General features: G+C 35.3%; 1 protein-coding gene across 4 annotated transcripts in view; it reads left to right on the forward strand.

Moving 5' to 3' along the window:
- Pcdh11x (protocadherin 11 X-linked) overlaps positions 1-27,546 on the forward strand; it is a 688,067-nt gene that overhangs the window by 288,709 nt on the left and 371,812 nt on the right. For all 4 annotated transcript variants that reach the window (XM_045140388.1, XM_045140389.1, XM_045140390.1 and 1 more), the window contains exon 4: positions 15,717-15,797. In XM_045140388.1, the coding sequence (XP_044996323.1) occupies positions 15,717-15,797 (81 nt within the window). The remainder of the gene's footprint in view (positions 1-15,716; positions 15,798-27,546) is intronic.

Here is a 27,546-nt window from a genome sequence, read left to right on the forward strand (position 1 = left end):
TGCATATCATGAACCAACATGTGGCTCTGACATACTTTCTGCCCCCTCTTCCACAAAATTTCCCTGAGCTATGTTGGGTTCATTTTTGGTCTGTTTCAGTGATGAGGTGTTGGGGGCCTCTGGGTCTCTGACTCTCTGATTTGGAAGGAGTTGACTTTTCTTTGAGTTGATCTCCTTCACCCTTGTGGTGGTACCCAGTTCACCAGGAAAACAGCACCCTTGCTTGTTTCACCAATTGTTTTGTTTCTGCCAGGGCCCTTTTGTGATATGATGGGGTGGCTATCTCTTTCAGATCTACATCAATCTGAAAAAGAGAAGAAGATTGTCCAATGAAGAGTAAGTTAGCACCAGGACCAATGAGATAACCATTACTTTTTTTATACAGAATTTACACCTATTAAATTTTGGAGTTTTTTTAAAAAAATATATGTTATTTATTTATTTGAGAGAGAGAGAGAGAGAGAGAATGGGCATGCAAGAGCCTCCAGCCACTGCAAATGAATAGATGCATGTGCCCCTTTGTTCACCTGGCTTACAAGGGTCCTGGAGAATTGAAACAGGGTCCTTTGGTTTTGCAGGCAAATGTGTTAATCGCTAACTCATCTCTCCAGCCCCTAATTTTGTAGTTGTTTAGAGGATTTTTTTCACTTTTGTTAAAAAAAAATATTTATTTATTTATTTATTTATTTATTTATTTATTTATTTATTTATATGATAAAAAAAAAGGAAGAGAAAGAGAGAGATTGGGTAATCCAGGGCCTCAAGCCACTGCAAACAAACCCCAGATGTGTGTGTTTCCTTGTGCATCTGGCCAATGTGGGTCCTAGGGAATTCTACCTGGGTCCTTTGGCTTTGTAGGCAAAGGCCTTAACCACTAAGCCATCCCTCCAGCCCACTTTTTTCACTTTTATCTTTACTAAGTGGCAAAAAGTAATCTTAGTTATTCTTGCCATTCTGTGCTTAAATAGAATAAATCCAATGCTAATTCCTGGCTATGAGTTCCCACTGACTAACTACTTTTGTTCTAAATAATGTCAGGGAAAGCACCAGTCTTTCATTACAGGAGTCCTAACTAACATATTCAGCCAATACTGTTGACCTTGACTAGACTGCATTTAGTTAACATATCCTGAGAGTCTAAGACTTGTAGGTAGAGGCACCTTGATCTGAGTGAGTGCTTGGACCACCCTGAATTAGCATTTACCATGTACTCTCCATCCTTCATCACCTTTTTTACCATCATTCCCTTCCTTATTTTCTTTCCTTCCTCCTTTGGTCCCTTCTTTAGCTTTCTCTCCTCTTTTGTTGTCTCTCTTACTTTTTGTCCCCTATCTTCCTCTCTCCTACCATCTCCTGTTTTTTTTTTTTGTTTGTTTGTTTGTTTGTTTGTTTTTCATGCACTAATTGCTATATTTTTTCTTATCATTTTCCTTCCTGGAAGCAGATAATGATATAATATGATTAGGCAAACAATACCATGCAGAGCTCTTTTGTTTTCAAGCAGTCAGAATTAAACAGGTCACATATTACTAATGACTCCTGCATTTCCTAGGAAAATACTCACAGATTTTTAAAAAGTAATATGTAGACTTTAATTTTTCTACTCAGTTGGCATGAGGTATCTTATTTCCCTATCAATGCTGATCTTAAATCTTAAAAATCTGCTGTAATTCTATCGGTAGAAATTGATAAGTAGAAATAAATAATGAAAAACATCAGTTACAGCAATATTCTTTGAAAAAAATAAAATAGAATCTAAGCAGCATTATCAAGGGTAAGCACAGATAAAAATCCAAAGACTCATAGAGAGAAATTGAGCAAAAAATAAAATTGTCTTATTTTACTGTCAAAGGTGGTCCTCAGAAGAAGAGACTACAAACAAGTGATTTAAAATAATAATAGAAATTTCACAAACCTTGTTTGAAATAGTAAAAGAAAGACAAAGACAAATAAGCAAAAAAGGAAAGTGTCACTGGTTCACGTGGAGTAGGAGATGACTTTATTTTTATCTTCACATTGATTTCCCACTCTTGGAGTGTAATGAGATAGATAGATAGAGAGAGAGAGAGAGAGAGAGAGAGAGAGAGAGAGAGAGAGAGAGAGAGATAGCTATAAATATAATTTCCAAGCCGAGCGTGGTGGTGCACGTCTTTAATCCCAGCACTCGGGAGGCAGAAGTAGGAGAATTGCCGTGAGTTCAAGGCCACCCTGAGACTCCATAGTGAATTCCAGGTCAGCCTGGGCTGGAGTAAGACCCTACCTTGAAAAACAAAATATATATATATATATATATAATTTCCATTCCATGCTCATGACACTGAAAATGATGGATAGGGGAAGACAGGGGTAGCTGAGTACTAAAGGATCATAAATCCATACTTTATTAACTCACAAATAGCAAACAATGGTACACGTATATGAGAATCAAAAAAGTTTTCAAATGAATTTGCCGACAAAAATCCAAGTTTTAATAAAATCAAAGTTAACAACATTGAGAGCTGAAAGCAAGAAAAACTGAGCTTTAGAGATAGTTCAGTGTGGAAGCATGAGGACTTGAAATCAGATCTCCAGAACCCACATAAAATGCCAGGCATGGTGATGCACATCTATAATCCCAGTTGAGGTGAGTGAGATATAGCAGAATTCTTGAGGTTCATTGCCTAGTAGTTTAGATAAATCTTGGTGAACTCTACATTCATCTAGAGGCCATATCACAAATAATAAGGAATAATCATGGCATGGTGGTATATGTCTGTAATAATAACACTCAGGAGGTGAACATAGGAAGGCCAAATGGTGAAGGTCATCCTCAGCTACATAGCCCATTGTAGTCCAGCTAGTATTAAATGATACCTCATCTCAAAAGAGGGAAAAAAAAAAGAATATGCTAGACATATATAGAGGGAGGATAACACATAACATTGACCTCTGGCCTACACACATATGTACACACATAGACATTAACACATATAAATGAAACATGCATATGTATACATTAAAATTATTATACACAGATATGTGCATGATCACCAAGAAACAAAAAATAATAATGTTTTACTGGATTCAGAAATTTAGTATATCAGCCAAATGATATGATATAATATGATAATTGTGATATATTTCAATGGCTATGTTAATATATACAAACTATCTACAGTAAATATCAATGCCTAGAATCTCACCATGTTCTTTGTTCTACAAAATTTGCAAAATTCTAACTATAAATCCTTGTATTCAGTAATGAAAAAATATGATTTTGTCAGTATCTATTAAAAGTGGATAGTATTGTGATGAATAGATTGCTCAGTGGTTAAGGCACTTGAATGTAATATCTAATGACTTGGGTTCTATTCCCCAGGATTGACATTAAACCAGATGCACAAAATGGTGCATGTGTCTGGAGTTCATTTGCAGTGACTAGAAGCCCTAACATGCCCATTCTCTCTTTCTTCTTGAAAATAAATAAAATAAATTTAATTTAATAAGTGGTTAGTAATCACAAAATAATCCAAAAAATAGATCTGGCATAAAAGCACATTAAGCATAAGCAACTTTTAATGCCATTAAATCATATGGACAAAATAAAGGTAGGCGTTGTACATGTGCTACATTCCACTATCAAGTTCAAGTTAAAGGAAAATCTGTGATTTTGCAAAAAAAAAAAAAAAAAAAAAAAAAAAAGCTATGAATGAGCAGGGCATGTTGGTGCACACCTTTAATCCCAGAACTCAGGAGGCAGAGGTAAGAGGATCACCATGTGTTCGAGGCCATTCTGAAACCATAGTTAATTCTTGGCCAGTGTGAAATCCTACCTCGAAAAACCAAATAATAAAAATTTTTAAAAATAAGCTATGAACTATAGACTATAATTTTGGATGTGTGACTAAATAGCCTAGCAGGCATATAGGATTCAAATGCTACACACTTATAGTTTAACATTTCATGAAATTTTGAACTTATGACTAACAGGCGAAGGTATTCTCACCTGAAATAGTTGCCCATATATGAAAAGCATATTTGCATTCACTTCATCATAACCTCAAATCTACAATATAACAATTTTCCAATCTATGATTTCAAATGATCCAAGTTATCAGCTAATAGAGCTAACTTAACTTCTTCCTTTCCAATTTGTATCACTTTTTTTTTTCCTTCTCCTGTCTTATTGCTTGAGCTAGGACTTCCAGTACTATATTGAAGAGCAGAGCTGAGAGTGGACAACCCTATATTGTTCCTGATCTTAATGGGATTTCCTCCAGTCTCTCTCCATTAAGTATTATTTGGGCTTTAGGAGCTTTGTATATTGCCTTTATTATGTTAAGATATGAACCATCCATGCCAATTCTCTCCAATGTTTTGATAATGAAGTGATGTTGTATCTTGTCAAAGGCATTTTCTGCATCTATCGAAATGATTATGTGTTTTTGTGTTTAACCTTGTTTATGTGGTGTATTAAATTGACAGATTTCCATATGTTGAACCACCCCTGTGATCCTGGGATGATTCCCACTTGGTCGAGGTGGTTAGTGCTTTTGATGTGTTGTTAGATTCGGTTTGTGAGGATTTTGTTCAGGATCTTTGCATCTAAGTTAATTAGGGAAATAGGCCGGTAGTTTTCTTTTCTTGTGGCATGTCTGTCTGGTTTTGGAATTAGGGTGATGCTAGCTTCATAAAAGGAGTTGGGTAGCTTTCCCTGTTCTCCAATTGTGTGGCACAATTTGAGGAAGATTGGTTTGAGTTCTTCCATGAAGGTTTGATAGAATTCAGCTAAGAAGCCAAGTTTGTTTGTTCTTTTAAAAAATCCTTTTTTTTCTGTTAAAAAGACAATATAATTACAAAAGAATTATTACAACATGATATTAGGACTTACGACTTTTATGTCACCTTTCAAGACAGAGAGAGAGCGAGAGCAAGAGCGAGAGCGAGAGCGAGAGAGAGAGAGAGAGAAAGAGAGAGAGAGAGAGAATAAAACTGACTACACTGAGAAGCCAATGAAACAAAAATATTGACATATGGCTTGCCATATTTCATGCTGCTTTGTGTTCTAAAAAGTTAGGATTTGGGCTGGAGAGATGGCTTAGCGGTTAAGTGCTTGCCTGTGAAGCCTAAGGACCCCGGTTCGAGGCTCGGTTCCCCAGGACCCACGTTGGCCAGATGCACAAGGGGGCACATGCATCTGCAGTTCGTTTACAGTGGCTGGAAGCCCTGGCGTGCCCATTCTCTCTCTCTCCCTCTATCTGTCTTTCTCTCTGTGTCTGTCACTCTTAAATAAATAAATTAAAAAAAAAAGTTAGGATTTACTTAGGCTTTTCAATTGGAGTCTGAACAAAAAAAGTACTCGATTTGGGGATATCTTTGCTGAATTTGTACTGTTTCATTGTTATGGGATTTATTAGGATAACAAGATCCTCAATAAAATGCCTCAGGAATTTAATGGAATAGCTACATTGTAAACTTGCAGATATTTTCAGAAAATGTGCTGAGTTGTTTGAAAAGTAAATCTTTCTTAGCTTTCCAAGTTTAACATTATTCCTACAACCTACCAATGCTTACGTAAATTCGGTGTGAATATAGTAGGAACTACTGTTTCAAGAATGAGATTCATGTTGAACACATGGTTTACATATCAATTTAAAAAGTCATCATTTATTTCGTTGACCATAATCTCACATGAAATCCTCCAATTCAAACTACCCATTATTCATATCATTTTAATAGCCAATGATCATTTATATGAGGATATCTTATAAAGGTAAACATATAATACAGTTCTGAGAATATAACAAAAAACAGGTTAAACTTAATAACATGCATACCTGGGTCTTGAAAATAAAATTGCCTTTTACAATGGAAAGAAAGAATGGAAAAAGTGTATGTACATGCTTATGTTACAATGTCACTGCGTAGGTCAATAGCTCCTACCATGTTCTATAATGTTCCCTAGGCTTTATACTTCTGATCCTTATAGCAGATTTTCACACTTCGTTTGGATTGGGGCTAAAGATCTCATTGTAACCAGCACTTATTTTAGATTTCAATATTTATTTGTTATTTATTAGTGACACAAAGAGAATGTGAGAATGGGCATGCCAGGGCCTCTAGCTACTGCAAATGAACTCCAGATGCAGCACCACAATATACATCTGGCTTATGTGGGACCTGGAGAATCAGTCCTAGGTCCTTAGGCTTCATAGGCATGTGCCTTAACCACTAAGCCTTTTCTTCAGCCCTTATTTTACATTTCAAAGTACAAAACAGCTATCCTTCATCCAATGTTAATTTTGAGTATGGTGTCTTATGTTAAAATACATTGGGAAAGTTCTTGTACAAGAAATGAACCTAGCTATTACAGAACAGAGGTTAAGAGCTCAGCAAAGAGTAGCCCACAAAAACTTTTAAAGTAGAATCAAAATTGAAATGGCCTATAATGCCTCCTCCCTCAGAACACCTACTTCTTAACAGGCAGTAAAAATGATGACAAGTCAGCTAAATGATAGAACTATTTTTATGTTTGTCATAATTTATTCTTGTCAGTCACCCATATACATTTTGAAAATAATTCATGTGTTTAAGTATTGGAACATTCAAAACCCAATATTAATATTGTAAGTTGAATACCTAAATGTCAATGAAACATTAAACAAACTTGTGAACAATTTGTACCATTTTTGGAGAGTAGTTTTTTGCCTCTCTCTGCTAAGGTTCATTTAATAGTTCAGATATTATTTATAGGGATTTTGACTTATCAAATGGAACAATGACTATTCCTTTATATATACATATATTTTCAGAGTTTGAAAAGATCATGTAACAATTTAAATAAAATGTCACACATAATGTATTATATGTAAAAATTTTATAACTAAAATAAGTAAGATAAGGAAGATAAGAAGGTTATTTTGTTTCAAATCTAATTCAGAGACCTAGGATTTCATGAAATACTTCCTAGAAGTTGAGCAGATGCATTATTTATACCAATTTATTTGTTACTTTCTTCTTTTTGTGATCTGACAAGAAGCAACTTAAACAAAAAAAAAAAAAAAAAAGAAAGGATTACAGACTCATTGGATAGAGTCCATAAGGACAGAGAAGCCAGCTTGTTCTATGTCCTTCTTCTATGCATGTACAGCAGCTGGTGCCCCACTTCCTCCTAAAGATTTCACAAACTCCTAACAGCTCTAGCAGCTAGGGACCAAGTGGATTTTTTTGTTTTGTTTTGTTTTGTTTTACATAAAAACCCTAGCAGAGATTATTAATAATGCCAAAGCACAATGGCTTGGATAATATGTTTTCAAGCAATACTACTACTGTTTTTTAAATAAGCGATTCTCAGCAGGCATTTTAACCCACAGTTTTACATGATTCTTTGAAAATACTACTAGAGCCCAGATCAATAACTCTCTTATTATCTCATGTGCACAAAGAAAGCAGAAACATGATACAGTTTCACTAAACCAAATCAAGAGATAACATTCCCTGAAATTTGAAATCAAGCTTGCTTATTTTGATCACAAATCATCTCAATTATCACTTTAATTTACCATTGGTACTGTATCTGAAAATGAGACAACATGGACAATTAAAGGCAAGTGAATATTCCTCCACACAGTTGACATTTATGAAGACTATCAATGTTTCAAGCATCAAATTTAATTTTAATTTCAATGATGTTCAAAAAGAAATTAGACATAATGAAATTGTAGGAAAAATTTAAAAAAAGATTACACTCTGGATTTTTCACTGCACTGTGGCAACTGTTGGAAGGCCAATATTACTTTAAGCTTAATTCACCTATGTGCAGCATTTGAATCAGAAAATTATACATATATGAACTGTCTTCTTCAGTTGGTTTTGTGAACTTCCTGTTCTGGTTCTTTAACGTTAATGCCATTCACTATCATTCGCCTTACTGAATCTTCCTTCTTTCTAACACTACAGTATCCAAGAGCTAAGTTATAAAAATGTCTTTTCTCTTGCATCAAATCTCATGTGTATGGTATGGTGATCTCATATAGTTTTGATAAAGGTGTAGATACTACCAAAGCCAATAATTTTTCTTAGATCCTGACAAGTCATTATTCAGAATTAGCTTATAATTTCAAAGCTGTGGATGTAATTTAAAAAAATTTGTATGTAATCAATTCTTTGAATATTTCATGACATCGGTGGTTTGAATTTAATAAAACATTTGGTAGTTCTGCTAGTTCTCTACTGATTCCATAAAATATACCACCATAACTTGACTGAATTGAGTAATGACTAGGCAAGTAATTAAACACACGTGTAACTGTGCCTATGAAGGTATTTCCAAAGACAAATGGGATAACAACTGAGGGGTAAAACCCTTGTCCCAAATTTTGGTGGCATCATTCATAGGTAGAAGGCCCTGATGGGACAAAAGGAACACTGAATAATATCCATACTGACTTGAAATGAAATTTAGTCTTCCAGGTACAGGTCTGGAGTTTAAAAATCCAAAATGGATCTGGACTCTAAAATCAAAGAATCATAACTACTGTGTTCCTTCTGGAAGCTTTAGGGGTAAATCTGTTTTCATGTCTTTCCTAGCTTTTAGGGGCTGCCAGCATTCTTTGGCTCATGGATATATTAAAAAAAAAAAAAAACTGACTTGTACTTCTCTCTTCATATATTCTATGAGTCTCATTCTTGCACCTTTCATTACATTGTATCCATGATGATTTGTTCTGACAATCTTCTTAAGTCAACATCCTAAATGCAGTCATGTCCACAGACTCTCATTTGCTGTAATTTTGTTTGTTTGTTTGTTTGTTTATTTATTTATTTAAGAGTGACAGAGAGAGAGAGAATCAGGAAGAGAGAGAGAGAGAGAAAATGGGTATGCCAGACCCTCCAGCCACTGCAAAGGAACTCGTGACGCGTGCGCCCCCTTGTGCATCTGGCTAATGTGGGTCCTGGGGAACCGAGCCTCCAACTGGGGTCCTTAGGCTTATAAGCAAACACTTAACCACTAAGCCATCTCTCCAGCCCCTCATTTGCTGTAATTTTGCAATGTGGAATTTTATTTGAAAGCAGACATAATTCTGCTAACTACAAAAGGATGAATTTTAGTGGAGTGAAGTTAACTTAGTAACTAGAAACTGTGTCAAAATCTGAGAAAATGCTGAAATAATTTCCATGGCAATATAAGGATGTTTCTCTAAGAAAACTCTTAGGTGTTTATGTTCTCTATATGTTCTGCCAGCACTGTACAAAGAGTATATACTGCTAAGTAGCCTGAAGGTTTGTGTTTTCAATTTAGCAAAGAGAAAACTGTAGAAACTCCTGAAAATTTAATATAAAACATAGTAAAGAATTTATTAAATATTTTTATTGTATTGTTTCTTAGTCTAGGAAAAATATTCAATCTGCTTCAACTTGCTTTAAACCTTAAGTAATGCTAAATATTCAAATAATATTATTTGCTCTTTCAATTATCATAAACCTGGAAAATTGTCAGTTTTGATTATTATACTGTTAATATTAAATTAACATACTTTATTTTTATCTCAGGAATATTTTGTTAAGTACATATGAATAAACTTATTATTGTCTGGTTTTCTTCTTGATATATTACTTAGTAGCTTCATTTAAAAATTTAGCTGGCGTTTTTGTATGTGTCATTCCTTTTAGTATAGCTATCTCCCCAAGCTGCTCATTTATTTTAATCTCTTATTCTTGACAGTCAGTGTTGTGGCAATGTCTACACACTACTGAACATCTGAATGGAAATTGATGGAAGTATAAACTTGTCATCCTATTATATTTGTGTCTGTGACAGGGAATGGAAATATATTAAGCAGCATATATATGTCAGATTATACAGATTCAGATAAGTATCATTTTTACTCTATGTCCTTAATTGATTACCTTGTAGGAGCTCAGTTGATATGCATAGAGTTAATTTTTAGGACTCTTTTCTATTTAACCCCAGAGTATTTATGTTAGCTTTCTCATTCTGGAAAACTAATCACCAATATATGTCTCTATTTAAGGGAATAAAGTGTCTGTATATTTATTTCTTCCCAGAACCTACAGAAGCTAAAATAAACCCTCATACCCAAATGTTGATTGTGTTTCAAGGTGATTACATTTACTTTTGACTAAGATGAAATATGTGTTAACATTTATTAGGTACTAATGATATGTTATATTCTAGTTATTAAGCAAATATATCAATACCTTGAGAGAACTATTCTCTTTTTGAAGGGCAAGCACACTGAGTTTCAAGTCACTTGACTCGCTAGCATTAGATTGTAGTACAAGTTAATATCCACAAATAACCTTTTCATTCAATTGTCTGTGATACCAAAGTGTCCATTCATAAATTCTGTGAGTTTTACTTGTATACTTAAAGAGTGATTTAAAAAAACATTAAAAATAAAAAGTCAAAGTGATTTAATATTTAAAATTTAGAATCATCGGTAGGTCATGAACTAAAAGAGCCTTTATGTTCTTATGTTATTCGAAACCTCTGCTGAACCCATTACTTAATCATGTCAGGCTTAGGTTGAATAAGGCAATTTAAGAAACAATAGCTTAAAAGACTTGCTGTTAATTTCATTAATTCCTGTAATCACCATGACAGTCCATTCTACAAAGCATTTGAATTTTCCCTTAAATAAAAAAGTGATATAAAAATGCATTTTTTCTTTTACCTGTCTCAGTATTCTCTCAATATAGTATGTGGTACCTGTGCAATTATTTATAATTTTTGCAGAGAAAGAGAAAGAGACTAGAGAGAGAGAAAGAAAATGAACACATAGGATCTATTGCACAATGACAAACTGCAGATGTATACACTAGTTTGTACATCTAGCTTTACATAGACACTTGTAAGTAGAACTTGTGCCAGCAGGCATTTCAAACAAGTACCTTTAACCACTGAGAAATATACCCATCCCCTGTGCATTTATTTTTGAAGAAAATTCTACATGCTCAGTAAATAAATTTGTATTTCATAAGTACATTTGATACAAAGTAAAAATATACAATGGTAATATTATGAAATATTTGACTTACTTCTCAGAAACACAGATAACTCACCTATTCACAGACATCCCATTTTGACAAGTTTTTAGAGATTTCTTACTATGATATCTGCTAAAGACTTTGCATCAAATTTTAAAATTCGGAATATCTAGAATAAAAATTGTTTTTAGTGATTTGGTGATGGCTTTACATTGTTTTTCATCATAATGTCATTTGCAAATTTTTAATAACTCACTAATGCAAAAATTGCCAGTGCTAATTTCTCTAAACAGATAGATAGATGATAGATAGATAGATAGATAGATAGATAGATAGATAGATAGATAGATAGATAACATTTTCATATTTGCTTGCTATTCTTTTTTGGTCAATGTAAAATTGCTATAAGTAATGTAACATGAACTTTATTTAATTCAATATGTACTTGTGCATGATTAGCATATAGTCTGTTTATGTTTTAGCCAGAAAATCTCTCTTTCTGCTAATTTTATTTGTGATTGTTTTTCAGATTCACTTATTGAATTTAGACTTAATCCCTTTCTTTACATTATTGTTTTATAATCGTAGCTAATTGGCATAGGTTCTGAACTGATTCATATTTACATGATTTTTTGGGCTACCATTTGAGATTCCTATAAGTATCTCTTGGGAATTAAAAGTATTATTTTCATATAAAGGACTTTATTTTAAATCTAATATATATACTGCAGTTTTTCACCAAAATAAAATAAATTTACAAGAAACATTTTTTACCTTTGTTTTTCATCTTTAGAAATCATTTAAAGTTGGTTCATTACTGACTTATGAATATGAACCAATGAAATGTGGTTACTTATGCTTAGCCAGCAAGATTATCGATGATTTATAAAACACATTGAGTTAGTTGTCTTTTGCTTACACTAACATTATAGCTTAGGAAACGTACATAGACTACTTTTATTTTTTTATGATTGAATTAATATCAGTAATGCTTACTTCTCATAGAAATAATGTCTTTAGTAGCCACAGTTATATTGTAAATAATATGCTAGACTAACTCAAATGACTTTGAACCAGCAACTCTTCATGACAGTTTTCTTTTAGACAGAGTTCTTAGTGAGACTTTCTTATAATCTTGCATATAATTCTTGATGGGAATTAATGCAGGCTTTCTATAAATTGAATATTTCTTTTCAAACACTCAAGGTAGGATTAAGGACGTTTTTGTCTTGGAGTATGAATCTTGTTGCACATCATGGTATCTAGGATGCTGCAGGACCATGATGTCCTCTCACAGGTACACCTAGGCAGGCCTCACTGACATATAAGATTATTGTGTCTTCTGTATGGTTCTGGAGATGTTTTAGGATCAGAGCACCTCACAGAAACATTAATAAATAGCTCTGGTAATGTGATCATTTCAACATGTCTAGATAATCTTTGAGAATAACATTGTTCTTCCAAGCCTCCATGGATGACCTCTGCACAGAGTGATAACTTTATCCTTTTTCACATCATTCTGTTTGCTGGGGGAAAATCCTGCTGTGCTACATCATAATAACATGTAATCTTCTTGCTCACTTTAGCTGCAATTTAAGGAGACTGCTCATAAAAGCTTCTCTTTAAAGCCTGATATATAATTTTGCAGAATCACCCTAGCAGAAGATCAGGAGGCTTTAGAAAAGAGATACAACCATTAAAACTCTTTAGTGAAGATTAATTTCAAGTTTTACAATCTGGTACCAAACCATCTGGCAAAGCTCATGGCAGGTTTTGTTAAACCTCTGAGCTTTCTAGGTGTTAATTCATCGCCTTTCTGTAACATTTTTCCTCTAAAAACATTGACACATGTGCACATATGCACACCCTTGATAATTAATGAAAAGGACCCCTGTGTTCCTGGCTTGATGATTTCTCATTCAATGATGAAGATTTCAAAATAGATGTTTGATTTTGGCAAAACTCTTTCAATCCCTATGTATAAAGAAATAAATCCCTATGGATAAAGAAATATATCCCTCCCAAATTACTCCTTTTTTTTTCTTTTCAACTTTTTATTAACAACTTCAATGATTATAAACAGTATCCCATGGTAATACCCTCCCTACCCCCACTTTCCCCTTTGAATCTTCATCATATCCATCATATCCCCTCCCCTCTCAACCAGTATCTCTTTTATTTTGGTGTCATGATCTTTTCCTCCTATTATGATGGCCTTGTGTAGTGTGTAGGTAGTGTCAGGCACTGTGAGGTCATGGATATACAGGCCATTTTGTGTCTGGGAGGAGAAGTTGTAAGGAGTCCTACCCTTCCTTTGGCTCTTACATGCCTTCTGCCACCTCTTCTGCAATAGACCCTGAGCCTTGAAAGGTGTGATTGAGATATTGCACTGTTGAGAACTCCTGTCACTTCTTTCCAGTACCATGATGTCTTCATGAGTCATCCCAAGGGTACAGTCATCTGAAAAGAGAAGAGTCTCTACCAAAAGTGAGAGTAGAATTAATATAAGGGTATGATTATTAAGAGAAGTGTTTACTGGGCAGTTTGATAAGCATAGTATAAACATTTAGCCAGATAGCAGCAGACGTTATACCCTTAGGGCTCATGACTACCCCTGTTTTAAGTTTTCAGTATCAGGGATGTATTCCCTCCCATGGAGCAGGCCTCCAGTCCAATTAGATGGCAGTTGGTTTCCACCATGATAGACATGCCAGAATTGCACCTGTTGGCTCATTTGTCCTTGTTGGCCAAATATAAGGTTTGCAGTGTCCACTGTTGAGTATCTTCACTGGTGATTTCTCTTTCTCCCATTGAACTATATGAAGAATGGCTTCTTCCAGCTTTCTGTCAGCTGGTCTACATAGGGAGGTTATCAGCTCAGTTTCAGGAGGATTTCTCAGTGACCTTGCAGCTGAAGTATGTCGAGTCTTCAGCAGTAGGATCTTACCATCTATTCCTGTTGGAAAACCAAGGGCCTTGGCAATGGCCTATAATGTTTTGGGGGCATCAGGGACCTCTCTGGCCAACAATTTACTGGAAGGTATGCCATCCCTGGCACTGAAAATTTTCTAGGAACAATCTATGGCTCCTGAGTGTTCCATTGTCCAAAAAAGTAGGATTCCATGTGATTTACTTATATCCTCTTAGATTTTGATTAGCCATCTCTTCACCTTTCCTTTACTCAATCTCTGCCCCTGACCTCACTTGGACCTTTTCACCACAATTAATCTATTATTCTACATATATATATATATATATATATATATATATTACCATCCTATTAAGTACCCCCTTTATATCTCTTTTCTAGCTTACTGGCCTATGCTACTGGGTTTTCTTCCTACTCACACAGAAGTCCAGTCATCAGTAGCTAGGATCCACATATGAGAGAGAACATGTGGCATTTGGCTTTCTGGGCCTGGGTTACATCACTTAGTATAATCCTTTCCAGATCCATCCATTTTCCTGCAAATTTCATAACTTCATTTTTCTTTACTAATGAGTAGAACTCTATTGTATAAATGTGTCATATCTTCATTATCCATCCATCAGTTGGGGGACATCTAGGCTGAGTAAATTTCCCAACTTTTATGAATTGAGCAGCACTAAACATGGTTGAGCAAGTATCTCTAAGGTAATGCGATGAGTCCTTAAGATATATGCCTAGGAGTGCTATAGCTGGGTCATATGGTAGATCTATTTTAGCTGTCTTAGGAACCTCCACAATGATTTCCACAATGACTGGACAAGATTGCATTCCCACCAACAGTATAGAAGGGTTCCTTTTTTCCCACATCCTTGCCAGCATTTATGATCATTTGTTTTCATGATGGCAGCCAATCTTACAGGAGTGAGATGGAATTTCAATGTAATTTTAATCTGCATTCCCTGATGACTAGGGATGTAGAACAGGTTCTGTTTCATGTTGCTAGGGTAGATGTAGACATAATACTTCAAGTCAAGAGGGTAATTGTGAAATGCTAAACCTATTGTTATAGTAAATTAACATCTGACCATCATACTACAAGGCTTATATTATTGAAATTTCACAGATGACGAAACTGTCATCTTAAATAGCTTGATGAAGGGCTTGGAAGATGGCTCAGCAGTTGAAGATATTTACTTGTAAAGCCTGCCATCTGGGTTTACTTCCCAGTATCCATGGAAATCCATATGAACAAAGTGGCATATGCATCTGGAATTCATTTGCAGCATCAAATGAGCCTGCTTGGTGCACCCATTCTCTCTTCTACTTTCCTCTCCTTCTTCTTCTTCCTCTTCCTCTTCCTCTTCCTCTTCCTCTTCCTCTTCCTCTTCTTCTTCTTCTTCTTCTTCTTCTTCTTCTTCTTCTTCTTCTTCTTCTTCTTCTTTTTCCTCTCTCTCTCTCTCTCTCTCTCTCTCTCACACACACACACACATACACACTTCTATTTGCAAATAAATAAGTAAAATGTTTTAAAAATAATGTGACAGTGTTCGTGAAACTAGTAGACTGTAGACCAGATGTAAACACCATGCAAAGTAAAATATATTTACTTTTTTTGTTTCTTCTACCTAGACCAGAGACAGCACATGATAACCTTTAAGTTGTTGGATAAATTACTTTTTCATGAAAGAAACAATTTACAAAATCATAGACATAGCTCCCTATATACAATGTTTGTTTGAAATGTACTGTTCTGCACTTGTAATAATTAACTAAAACTACATTTTCCTATTTTATAAAGCAAATGAAGGAAGTGGTACGGTCCTGCACCCCCATGAAAGAGGCAACAACTGTGGAGATCTGGACTCATCCTCAACCACAGGTATGAAAGGAATATACTTTTACTATTTTCTCCCAATTCATTTTGCAAGAAAGTTCAAACTTGCCCTCTGAAGGTTCACTATTTAGTTTTTATATAATTTAATATAAATTAATACACAGAAGAGTAAAAAAGGAATAAAAATGTATGAATTTGTACATGTGGAATGGAGCCAAACAAAAGACAAAAACTCCAAGAATAATGAAGTAGCTGAAGCTTAAATTACTTCTTCATAAGGGACCAAGAAATAGGGATATATTATTTATTATTTGAGAGGAATAGTATATGATTTTTTTAATAGTTGTTCTCACAGAAGACACCAATTGAGATGCGGTTACTCTGGGCTCTTGGGTAGGATGGGACAAGGAACCTGGAAGTGTGAGAAAGTAGAATTGCACACATAACAAAAGTGGTCTGATCACAACTAAAGTCTTTCAGGTGGCACTCCTCAAAAGAGTTAGTCTAGTGCGTGTAAAGCAAGAGAACTCTTAGATTTCTCTCCTAAAAGGTAGAATTCCATGTTTAATAAAATTTAAGGAGTGATTCCTAGGTAATTGCATTTCTTTTAAAAACTTCCTTCAGATACAACCCCTACCTAAGCTTAAGAAGAGAAAAATAGAAGTTGAGAGACCTTGATTTTGAAGCTGCTTCTAAGGCCTATATTTTCATTCTAAGTGCTCAGTATGTCTGGGTACACACTTAATGGATATAGATTTCTGAGTCTCATGATGATCTTCACATTTCTGTAAATGTATGAAAATTATTAATGTTTGCCAATGTTCCATTTAAATGAGTGTTTTCATCCTGGAGGCGAGTGTTGAAAATAAACTTCTAAATGGATATTTATTTCGCTTTAGTGTTTTTGACAGTAATCTTGGAGTTAGTGTCTTTGTTAGGTTTGCAAAGATTCCTGTAGAAGTATTTATGGAGTGATTGCCTATTCTATTGATATTTGTGCATACTTCTGTTGTCATAGACTTTTTAGGTGAGATTTGCAGTTTTATATCATGACCTAACTTTAAGGTTTAACATAACATAACTTTTTTATATTAATGAGGCAAATAATAACAGAATATCACTAAACTAGTTCATAGGAATACCCAGTTTAATTATTTATAAAATAATCAAGTTATGAGTTGCCCTTAAAGAAGTCACTATTTACAAGTTCAAATAGAACCATGAGAAATCCATTCAAGTTTATTTTCTAAGTGAATACTTCACATTTAAAAGTTGATTTCAGAGAACAGTTTGTAAATATTTCTATGAAATGTGTTACTCTCTTATTGTTTAATTTGCTCTGGTTAAGAATGTAAATGTCCTGATCAGGGACATAGTTCAGTGGTAAATTGTCCCTAGGTTCAATTCCTATTACCTTAAGCTTAAAAAAAAAAAAAAGTTTCAGAATTTTATTCACATGAATATCAGCCTAGTACTAACAATTACCTCATTTGTAATCCTTATTAAATGTCTTCTATTTGATACAAAATAATTTCAGAGAATGTAACAAATAACTACACATAAAGTATTACATAATCCTGTAGCCTAGAAGCAGGATTACTATTTTTAAATGTATTATTTAATGTATGAAAGCATACGCTATTAATCATAAAACCTCATAATATTTAGCTTAGATAATTTATGCTTTGAAATGAGTTGCAAAATTCATTTATGCACTGTGGGAAGAAATAATTTTATAATTTCAACACAGGATCTACCCAACTTTTCACAAATATAAATTACACAGATCTGAATTGTTTATTTTACCAAATATCAGATTCTGACTTTTAAATCTTCCAACTCTTATTCACTGTAAAGTGAACATAACATAGACAAACTACATTTGTATTTAAGAGGAATTTTACTAACAGTTCACTGACTACTTAAAGAAGAAACTACCAGTATCCAGAACAGAATCGTTGCAGAATAGTCCACTTTACTTACTTATTTACTTATTTAGTGGGCTCCCTGCATGCTAAGTTAATGCTTTTCCATGTATCTCCACACTCCAACCTACATGATTTTGAAAGAAATATGTAGCTTAAGGTTCTAAAAATGACCTACCAGTATGACATAATATATTGTTGGGATAAATCCTTACAGGTCAATAGTATTAGACATTGCCATGCCACATTTGCCATCCCTGAATAAGAAGAGGCTCCATAAATATCATTTTGTCTAGCTAAGTAGCTCCTACTGACTTTCCTACTAAATGAAATGTCATTCAATTTACTTATATGTCACCAATTACTGATTCCTTCATGTGTTAGCAAGCTTTAACTTTTCATAAGATAAAAGGTAATTTTAAATATTGGGTGGCTTATTTTTCTTTTTTGAATTGTTAGTTGAATCTGAAAACTTGTTTTGTTATATTGCTTCAGGCCTAAATTTCCATTTAGATATAAGTTCAAAATGGAAAAAGGATATCAAATTGAAATACACCACAGAGTAAAAGTCACACTATTTATATAGTACTACTATGCACAGATGAAGATTTTTCAGTCTTGTTTTGCATAAAAACATAATTGTCACTGAAAATTTAAAGAAAATATTTGTTTTTTGAATAAATTTATGATTTCTTATGAACTATCTCATTATCAACAAAATGTCCATTTATCATAATGAGAATTTATAAAAACAATGTGGTGAAAATAGAAATTATTTGAACTCTGATAGAATAATAAAATCAAATTATTCTTATATCTCCTTTGAAATATGTAATTTCATGTTCAAAGTCCTGTTTCACTATGTTTCTGTAAGCTACTTTGAATTTAGGGTACAGATAGTATGTCAGTTACCTTGTAATTGCTAGGGGCCAAAATACTTAACCAGAATAAATTTAATGAAGAAAAATATTTATATTTAGTTTAGCTTATTTATTAATATTTAGTTTATATTTAGTTTAGAGGAGTACACTATGGTGGTGAAATCATGGCAGGTCAAAAGAAGGCATCAAATCTTCACATTAACAGAGAGGAAGAGGAGAGAGAAAGAGGAAGGGAGAGAGGAAGAGGAGGCAAGTGGTACTGGACTTAACACCACAAGGCCTACCCTCCCAGTGACACATTTTATCCAGCAATTCTCCAATCCTGAAGTTTCATAAACCCTTCAAACTTCCAGTAATAGAGATTAAGTCTTGTAACTCATGAATTGACAACATTTTACATTAAAATTGTCACAAATAGTGACTTTGATAGTTTAAACTGGCAAATATACAATGACATCTCATAAAATGATATTCACCCAAGCTGTAAAAGCAATTATTCAACTAGTTAAGGTAACATGAAACACAAAATCACAGGCCATATTACCATTAAGGTAAAGATCAACTTTTTTTTTTTTATCAGTCTTCAGAAAGTATTTAACTAGCTGGGGTATGTCTCTGTATATCAACTGTAGAAGAGAAAATGTGTACAGTACTTAAAGGAAATACATGCCAAAATACCAGTCCTGGACCAGAGCTGTACCTGTTGAATTCCTATGTGAATTTGTCTAGAATTATGAATTTTGATAATGTGGCATTTAGAATTATTTTATCCTTTGCACAATAAAACCCCTCTATCCACCCTGTACTTGATTCATAACAATTGTGCATAGTGAACTAGTGCATAGGATTCTGTAAAAAAAAAAAAAAAAAAAAAAAAACTGAAGCAAAATAAATTTCATATATTTTTTGAGTTCTTTACAGGCTTTTTATTTATTTATTTATTTTTATGAATTAGTTTTGTACTCAGTGAGTACAGTGAAGTTGGTACCATTGTTAGGCTTGTCCATGTCCTACCCTTCCCCTGGCCCCTCCATGTTGAGGTATATGGGTACTGCATCTTTACAAGCTTTTTAAAAATAGAAGTTGCACGAAAAAACCCACAAAGATACCATGTAGTTCATTAAATACAGAGCTATATGATCATGTCTTATAGTCATTGAGACATAGGTAGCATACAACAATAATACTGAATAATAACTAGAACATATGTAGATTCTATATGCTGTATTTTTAATATACCCAGTCTTAGTAGACACAGTTAATGATTCATATGGATCTAATAAAAAATATAACTCACTTAGGACAGTGAAAATAAATTACTTGATGCAAGCACAATATACTGATCCAATACAACACAAATCAGTGAAATAGAAAACTACATGGAAAAGGGGAAAGATGATAGTGAAAAATCAAATGTTGCATTAGGATTTATCTTCTTTGTTTTAAATATATTTACTTATTTTCAAGGATATATATAGAGATAGATAGGTATATATTAGATATAGATAGATAGATAGATATAGATATAGATATAGATATAGATATAGATATAGATATAGATATAGATATAGATATAGATATAGATATAGATATAGATATATACATAGATAGAGAGAGAATAGGCATGCTAGGGCTCCCAGACTCTGCAAATGAATCCCATATGCATGTACCACTTTGTGTTTCTGGCTTTATGTGGGTACTGGGGAATCAAACATGAGTTATTAGGCTTTGCTTAGCACCTTAGCAGCTGATGCATCTCTGCGGTCCTAAAAATTATACAAACCAGCCTCTGAATCAGTTAAGTAATAATTCAAATTTAATTCTTATTAAAATTAGCATGATGAATAAACATTGTTATAATTGTCTTATTTAATATATGAAGTAATTGTGACAGAAAAAAGATGCTAATAAATACTGTAGATGGAGTGAATACTCTCTGAATCTTCCTTTAATGCTTAATCACTGTGTATCATACTTTCTTATGAAGAATTAACAGCAAGAATGGAAAGTTGTCCTGGGAACAAGAAAATTTTAAGAATATTTTCCTATTCAGCACAACTACATGTATATATTTGCATATGTTAAGTTTAAAATTTTGGAGTGAAAATGAAAAGCACAGTAAGACATGAAAACATAAAGAATATAGAAAAAAATCCCCATACTGCAGTTTTTAAGAAAAATCAAGTCTCCTATGACAATTTTTTTTTCACTTTTTTTAAAATTTAATTTATTAGTTTTCTTTTCAGTAAATACAGGCAGTTTGGTACCATTATTTAGGCTCATCTGTGATCTACCCCCTCCCATTAGACCCTCCTTGTTAGTGAAAATGGGTCGTGCATTGTGGAGTTAGCCCCCAGTTATTAGTATGATAAATGTCTCTGCAAGTCATGACCCAACATGTAACTCTGACATTCTTTCCGCCCCCTCTTCCGCAAGATTTCCCTGAGCCATGTTGGGTTCATTTTTGGTCTGCTTCAGTGCTGAGGTGTTGGGGGCCTCTGAGGCTTTGGCTCTCTGATTTGGTAGGAGTTGATTTTTCTCTGCGTTGATCTCCTTCCCCTTTGTGCTGGTATCCAGTTCACAGGAAAACATCACCCTTGCTTATTTTGCCAGTTGTCCTTAGTTTCAGATGGGCCCTTTTTGAGGTATGTTGGGGCAGCTCTCTTCTTAGGATCTGCATCTATCTGGAAAAGAGAAGCAGATTCTCCAACGGAGAGTAAGTTAGCACCCGGAAAATTGAGATAACACTTACTTTTTTGATAGACAGTTTGATAGGTGTAGGCCCTCTTACACCCCGTGATTGATGGTAGCTTGATATTGTAGAGTGAGCTTGTGTTTGGGTATGGTTCTGACTTGCTTCCCAGCTCCAGCTAAGGGTCTAGTGCCACTGAGTGGATCAGTTAGCCAAATCAAGAGCAATTGATTCCTCACCATGGCTGTGTACCACTATTGCACTTGTGTGGGCATCACATCCAGTTATTTGTTGCTAATTAGGATAAACAATGTGTTGCTTGGACAGATCTTGGTCATTTCCCCCAGTCGCCTATGTAGCACCTTCTGGCACTAGACACGCTGACTGTCTGGGGACTGACTCTCTCCTGACTTCCAGACATGTCATTCCATTTTACGCGTCAGCTGCGTATGGAGTCTTCAGCAATAGGGTCTTACCACTGGCCTTTGGTGGGTCATCAAGTACTCTGACAAAAGTCTGTCATTGTTTGGGGAAACCTTGTAGGTTTCTCTGATCAAAAGCTCATTGTGGATGGTAGGCCCAAGCTGGAAGTGGGGGTTACAGGTCAGTGTCTACTAAGAAACTGAGGAAAAAGATAACTAATATACAAGAGTTAGAGAGGAGAGAGATAGAGGGGAGTGGGGGAGAGGGAGGGAGGGAAGATGTAGGAGATTTAGGTCAGTCTTGATCCTACCCTCTCCAGTGTCTTGTGGTTCAGGTGTTTCCTGTAAGGGTCTAGTGAAGGTTCAGCCATTTGGTCTGTCTTTTAGGAAGTAGAATTTTATGGTACCATTGCCGTTTGGGTCCGGATTACTGTTTTCCAAACTTTGATTCCCTCCCTGCCCTCCCATCCATCTTATTGTCTAGTCCATGAGGTGCTTGCTGGGTATGTAAGGCATCTTGGGCAGATTCAGGTTAGGTGTTGCAGATGAGTGAGACTATATGTCGATTTTCTTTCTGTGATTGGGTAAGTTCGCTGAGAATGATCTGTTCCAGGTTCAACCACTTTTCCTCGAATTTCTTTATGTCGTTTTTTCTTACTGCTGTATAGAATTCCATTGTGTAGATATACCACATCTTTGTTATCCATTCTTCTAATGATGGACATCTGGGTTGATTCCAGCTTTTTTCTATTACAAATTGAGCTGCTACAAACAGGGTTGAGCAAATCTCTCTGGCTTTTGGTTTGAAGGTTTTAGGGTACATGCCCAGTAATGGTATAACTGGGTCTGTTGGTATTTCTATAGTCAGCTTTTTCAGGAGTCTCCATATTACTTTCCAAAGTGGTTGTACCATCCTGCATTCCCACCAAGAGTGAATGAGTGTCCCTGATTCTCCACATGCTCGCCAGCATTTATTTTCATTTGACCTTTTGTTGTTGGCTATCCTTATTGGGGTAAGGTGGAATCTCATAGTTGTTTTAATTTGCATTTCTCTGATGATTAGGGATGATGAACATTTTCTTAGGTGTGTGTTTGCCATTTGTATCTCTTCCTCTGTGAATTGCCTGTTTAACTCTGTGCCCCATTTTGTGAGTGGAGTATTTGTCTTCTTATTGTTTAGACTTTTGAGTTCCTTGTAAATTCTAGAGATAAGGCCTCTATCAGTTGAATAACCTGCAAATATTTTCTCCCATTCTGTGGGTATTCTATTGGCTTTGCTTATTATATGCTTGTCTGTAAAGAAACTCTTCAGCTTCATATGATCCCAATGGTTGAGTGACTGTTTAAGAACTTGAGCCACTGGGGTTTTATGCAGGAAGTCTTTTTCCATTCCTATATCATGGAAAGTACTTCCTAAATTTTCTTCCAGTAGTTTTCGAGTTTCTGGTCTTATGTTGAGGTCTTTGATCCATTTGGATTTGAGTGTTGTGCATGGTGAAATGTGTGGATCAAGTTTTAGTTTCCTGCATGTGGTTTTCCAGTTTGTCCAGCACCATTTGTTGAAGATGCTATCTTTTTTCCAGTCTATATTGTTTGGGCCTTTGTCAAATATCAAGTAGCTATAGTTGCTTGGCCCAAAATCCGGGTCCTCAAGTCTATTCCATTGGTCTATACTCCTGTTTTTATGCCAGTACCATGCTGTTTTTATTACTATGGCCCTGTAGTATAACTTTATATCGGGTATGGTGATGCCACCAGAGGTATTTCTTTTGCTGAGTATATGTTTGGATATGCGAGGCCTTCTGCCTTTCCATATGAAATTTGAGATCATTTTTTCTATGTCTGTGAAGAACACTGTAGGGATTTTAATTGGAATTGTGTTAAATCTGTATATTGCCTTTGGTAGGATTGTCATCTTCACAATGTTAATTCTGCCTATACAGGAGCATGGGAGGTCTTTCCATCGTTTCAAGTCCTCCTCAATTTCTTTTTTGAGAGTTTTTATGTTTTCGTTGTATAGATCTTTTACTTCCTTGGTTAACGTTATTCCAAGGTATTTCATATTTTTTTTGTTGCTATTGAAAATGGGACTATGTCCTTTCTATTTCTGTGTCTTTGTCATTTGCATACAGAAATGCTTCCGATTTTTGTGCATTGATTTTGTATCCTGCTACTTTGCTATAGGAGTTAATCACCTTCAGGAGTTTTGGGATGGAGTCTCTCGGGTCTCTTACATATACAATCATGTCATCAGCGAATAGAGCTAATTTAACTTCTTCCTTTCCAAATTGTATCCCTTTTATTTCCTTCTCCCGCCTTATTGCTTGGGCTAGGACTTCCAGAACTATATTGAAAAGCAGAGGTGAGAGAGGACATCCCTGTCTTGTTCCTGATCTCAATGGGAATTCCTCCAGTCTCTCTCCATTAAGTAATATTTGGGCCTTTGGAGCTTTGTATATTGCCTTTATTATATTAAGATGTGAACCGGCCATGCCGATTCCCTCCAATGTTTTGATCATGAAGTGATGTTGTACCTTGTCAAAGGCCTTTTCTGCATCTATCGAAATGATCATGTGATTTTTATGTTTAAGCTTGTTTATGTGGTGTATTACATTGAGAGATTTTCCTATGTTGAACCACCCTTGTGTTCCTGGGATAAATCCCACTTGGTCAAGGTGGATAATGCTTCTGATGTGTTGTTGGATTTGGTTTGCGAGAATTTTGTTGAGGATCTTTGCGTCTACGTTCATTAGGGAAATAGGCCGATAGTTTTCTTTTCTTGTGGCATCTCTGCCTGGTTTTGGGATTAGGGTGAAACTAGCTTCATAGAAGGAGTTGGGTAGTTTTCCCTGTTCTTCAATTATGTGGCACAGTTTTAGGAAGATTGGTTAGAGTTCTTCCATGAAGGTTTGATAAAATTCGGCTGGGAATCCATCTGGTCCTGGACTCTTCTTTTTTGGGAGGTTTTTTATTACTTTTTCAATCTCCATGAGCGTGATGGGTTCATTGAGGTGGTTGATCTGCTCTGAGTTTAACTTTGGTAGATGATATGCATCCAGGAATTTATCCATCTCCTCCACATTTTCCAGTTTTGTGGAGTAGAGGTTTTTGAAATAAGTCCTGATGATTCTGCCGATTTCACTGATGTCTGTTGTGATCTCTCCTTTTTAATTATGAATTTTGTTAATTTGGAGTCCCTCCTTTTTTTGCTTGATCAAATTGGCCAGAGGTTTGTCAATCTTGTTTATTTTGTCAAAGAACCAGCTCTTTGTTTTGTCAATTGCCTTGATTGTTTCCTTGGTTTTCAATTCATTAATTTATGCTCTGATTTTAATTATTTCCTTCCTTCTGGAGCTCTTTGGGTTGGATTTTTCTTGTTTTTCCAATGCCTTTAGGTGGATGGTTAGGCTAATGATTTGGGATCTTTCTGTCTTTTTTATGAAGGCATTGAGTGCTATGAATTTTCCCCTGAGGACTGCCTTCATTGTGTCCCACAAGTTTTGGTATGATGTGTTCTCATTGTCATTCAATTCCAGGAATTTTGCAATTTCATTTTTTATTTCATCCACTATCCATCTATTGTTTTAGAGTGTGCTATTCAGTTTCCAGTTGCCGTTGGGGCTCTTGTTGGTTTTTTTGTTGTTGATTTCTAGGAATATAGCATTATGATCTGATATCATGCAGGGAATTATGTCGATCTTCCTAAATATGTGGAGGCTATCTTTGTGACTCAGTATGTGGTCTATTTTAGAGAATGTTCCATGGGCCGCTGAGAAGAATGTGTAGTCTGTGGATTTGGGATGGAAAGTTCTGTAGATGTCTGTTAGGTCTAAGTGCTCTATGGTTTTGTTGAGCTCTCTTACTTCCCTGTTGAGCTTCTGTTTGGATAATCTGTCTATGACTGATAATGGTGTGTTAAAGTCCCCAGCTATGATGGTGTTGGTGGTTATTTCTGTTTTATTGTCAAGTAGGTTTTGTTTTATGAACTTCGGTGCCCCTGTGTTTGGTGCATACAGATTTATGATTGTAATATCCTCTTGATGGATTGTTCCCTTTACAAGTAGGAAGTAGCCTTCATTGTCTTTTTTGATTGTTTTTGGTTTGAAGTCAACTTTATCTGATATTAATATAGCTACACCTGCTTGTTTCTTATTCCCATTTGCTTGGAATAATGTTTTCTACCCTTTCACCCTGAGGAGGTTTCTGTCTTTAGTGGAATGGTGGGTTTCTTGAAGGCAGCAGATTGAGGGGTCTAATTTTTTGATCCACCCTGTTAGCCTGTGTCTCTTGATGGGTGAATTAAGGCCATTCATGTTTAGGGTGATGACTGTGAGATTTGATTTTATCCCTGTCATGTTGTGGTGGTAGAGGTGTGTTGGCATTTCCATGGAATTTATTTTTTTTTTTTCTATCTACTCTTGGTTTGGTTGCTGTGATCTGTTTCTTGTAGGCATTTGTGTTTGGTTATTTGTTTCTTCTCTGTGGAGAATTTCCTGGAGTACTTTCTGTAGGTTTGGTTTTGTGTTCATATAATTGTAAAACTGAGTTTTGTCATGGAAAGTTTTCCTTTCACCATCTATTATAAGGGAGACTTTTGGTGGGTAGTTTGGGTTGGAAGCCATAGTTTCTTAGAGCTTGGAGAGTATCATTCCAGGCCCTTCTAGCTTTAAGGGTTTCCATTGAGAAGTCTGAAGTAATTCTGATGGGGTTTCCTTTGAAAGTGGTGTGCTGTTTTTCCCTAGCTGCTTTGAGGATTTTTTCCTTGGTGTCAATGTTTAGAGTCTTAATGATAATATGCCTTGGGGAGTTTCTCCTTTGGTCTAGTTGGTTAGGAGTTCTGTTTGCTTCTTGAATCTTGATGGGCCTTTCTTTTAAGAGATGGGGGGAGTTTTCTTCAATTATTGTGTTAAATAAGTTCTCCATGCCTTTGGTCTGAAATTCTTCTCCTTCTGGTATTCCAATGATTCTGATATTAGGACGTTTAAGTGTATCCCACAATTCTCTCATGTTCTGTTCACAGGAACTTTTGAACTTACTGAAACTTTTGGACTCTCGAACTGTTTCTTCCATTCTGTCTTCCAGATCAGAATTTCTATCTTCCACTTTGCTGACTCTATTCTTGAGAGCCTCTAGTGAGTTTTGGACTTGTTCAATTAAGTTTGCATTTTCTACTACTTTCCTATGTATCACTTCCATTGCTTTGTCCAGCTCCCTTTTTGTCTCATTTTCTGATTTTCTTGATGATTCTTGGAAATCATCCTTGCATTTCTTTATGTTTTCATTTAGTGTGGCCAGCTGATTTTTAAGGTCCTCTTTTTTGTCACTCTCCCTCAACTCCCTTAGCTCTCTTTGAATTCCTTCCAGTGTCTTATCATAGTGCTGTAGCTTAGTGATGGTAGCATCCATACGATTATCTATCCTTTGTAGCTTTCCTGTCAGTTCTAGCAGTAGTTTGGTCAGGGTTGCATTGTTCATTGCTTCCACTTGATGTTCTGATCCTAAACACTCTTCTATGTTTTGGTTAGTTGTGATCCTTGTTGGACTGGGTGATCTGTCTGGATTTCCTTCCATTTTATTTTTCGTGTTATTTCTTTTGCGCTGTGGTCTACTCATGTCAGTGTATGGGCAGGTAGGTGGGTGGAGCAGCCTGGGATCTAGCTTAATGCGAATCCAAGGCAGCCTGGGGCAGTTGTAAGCAGCCTGGGTTTTTGCTCACTCTTGCCAAAGCCGCCTACCTATAGCCTGACAGGGGCACCAAAGTTGCCTGAATTCTCACCCAGTAATGCACCTAAGCTGCCTGCCTTTGAGCTTGAAAGGGGACTGAGATAGCAAGCCCTGAAGGTGCCTAGATTCTGGCTGGGTACACTGGGGTCT

The sequence above is a fragment of the Jaculus jaculus genome, chromosome X, assembly GCF_020740685.1.
Source record: "Jaculus jaculus isolate mJacJac1 chromosome X, mJacJac1.mat.Y.cur, whole genome shotgun sequence".
NCBI classification, from domain to species: Eukaryota; Metazoa; Chordata; class Mammalia; order Rodentia; family Dipodidae; genus Jaculus; species Jaculus jaculus.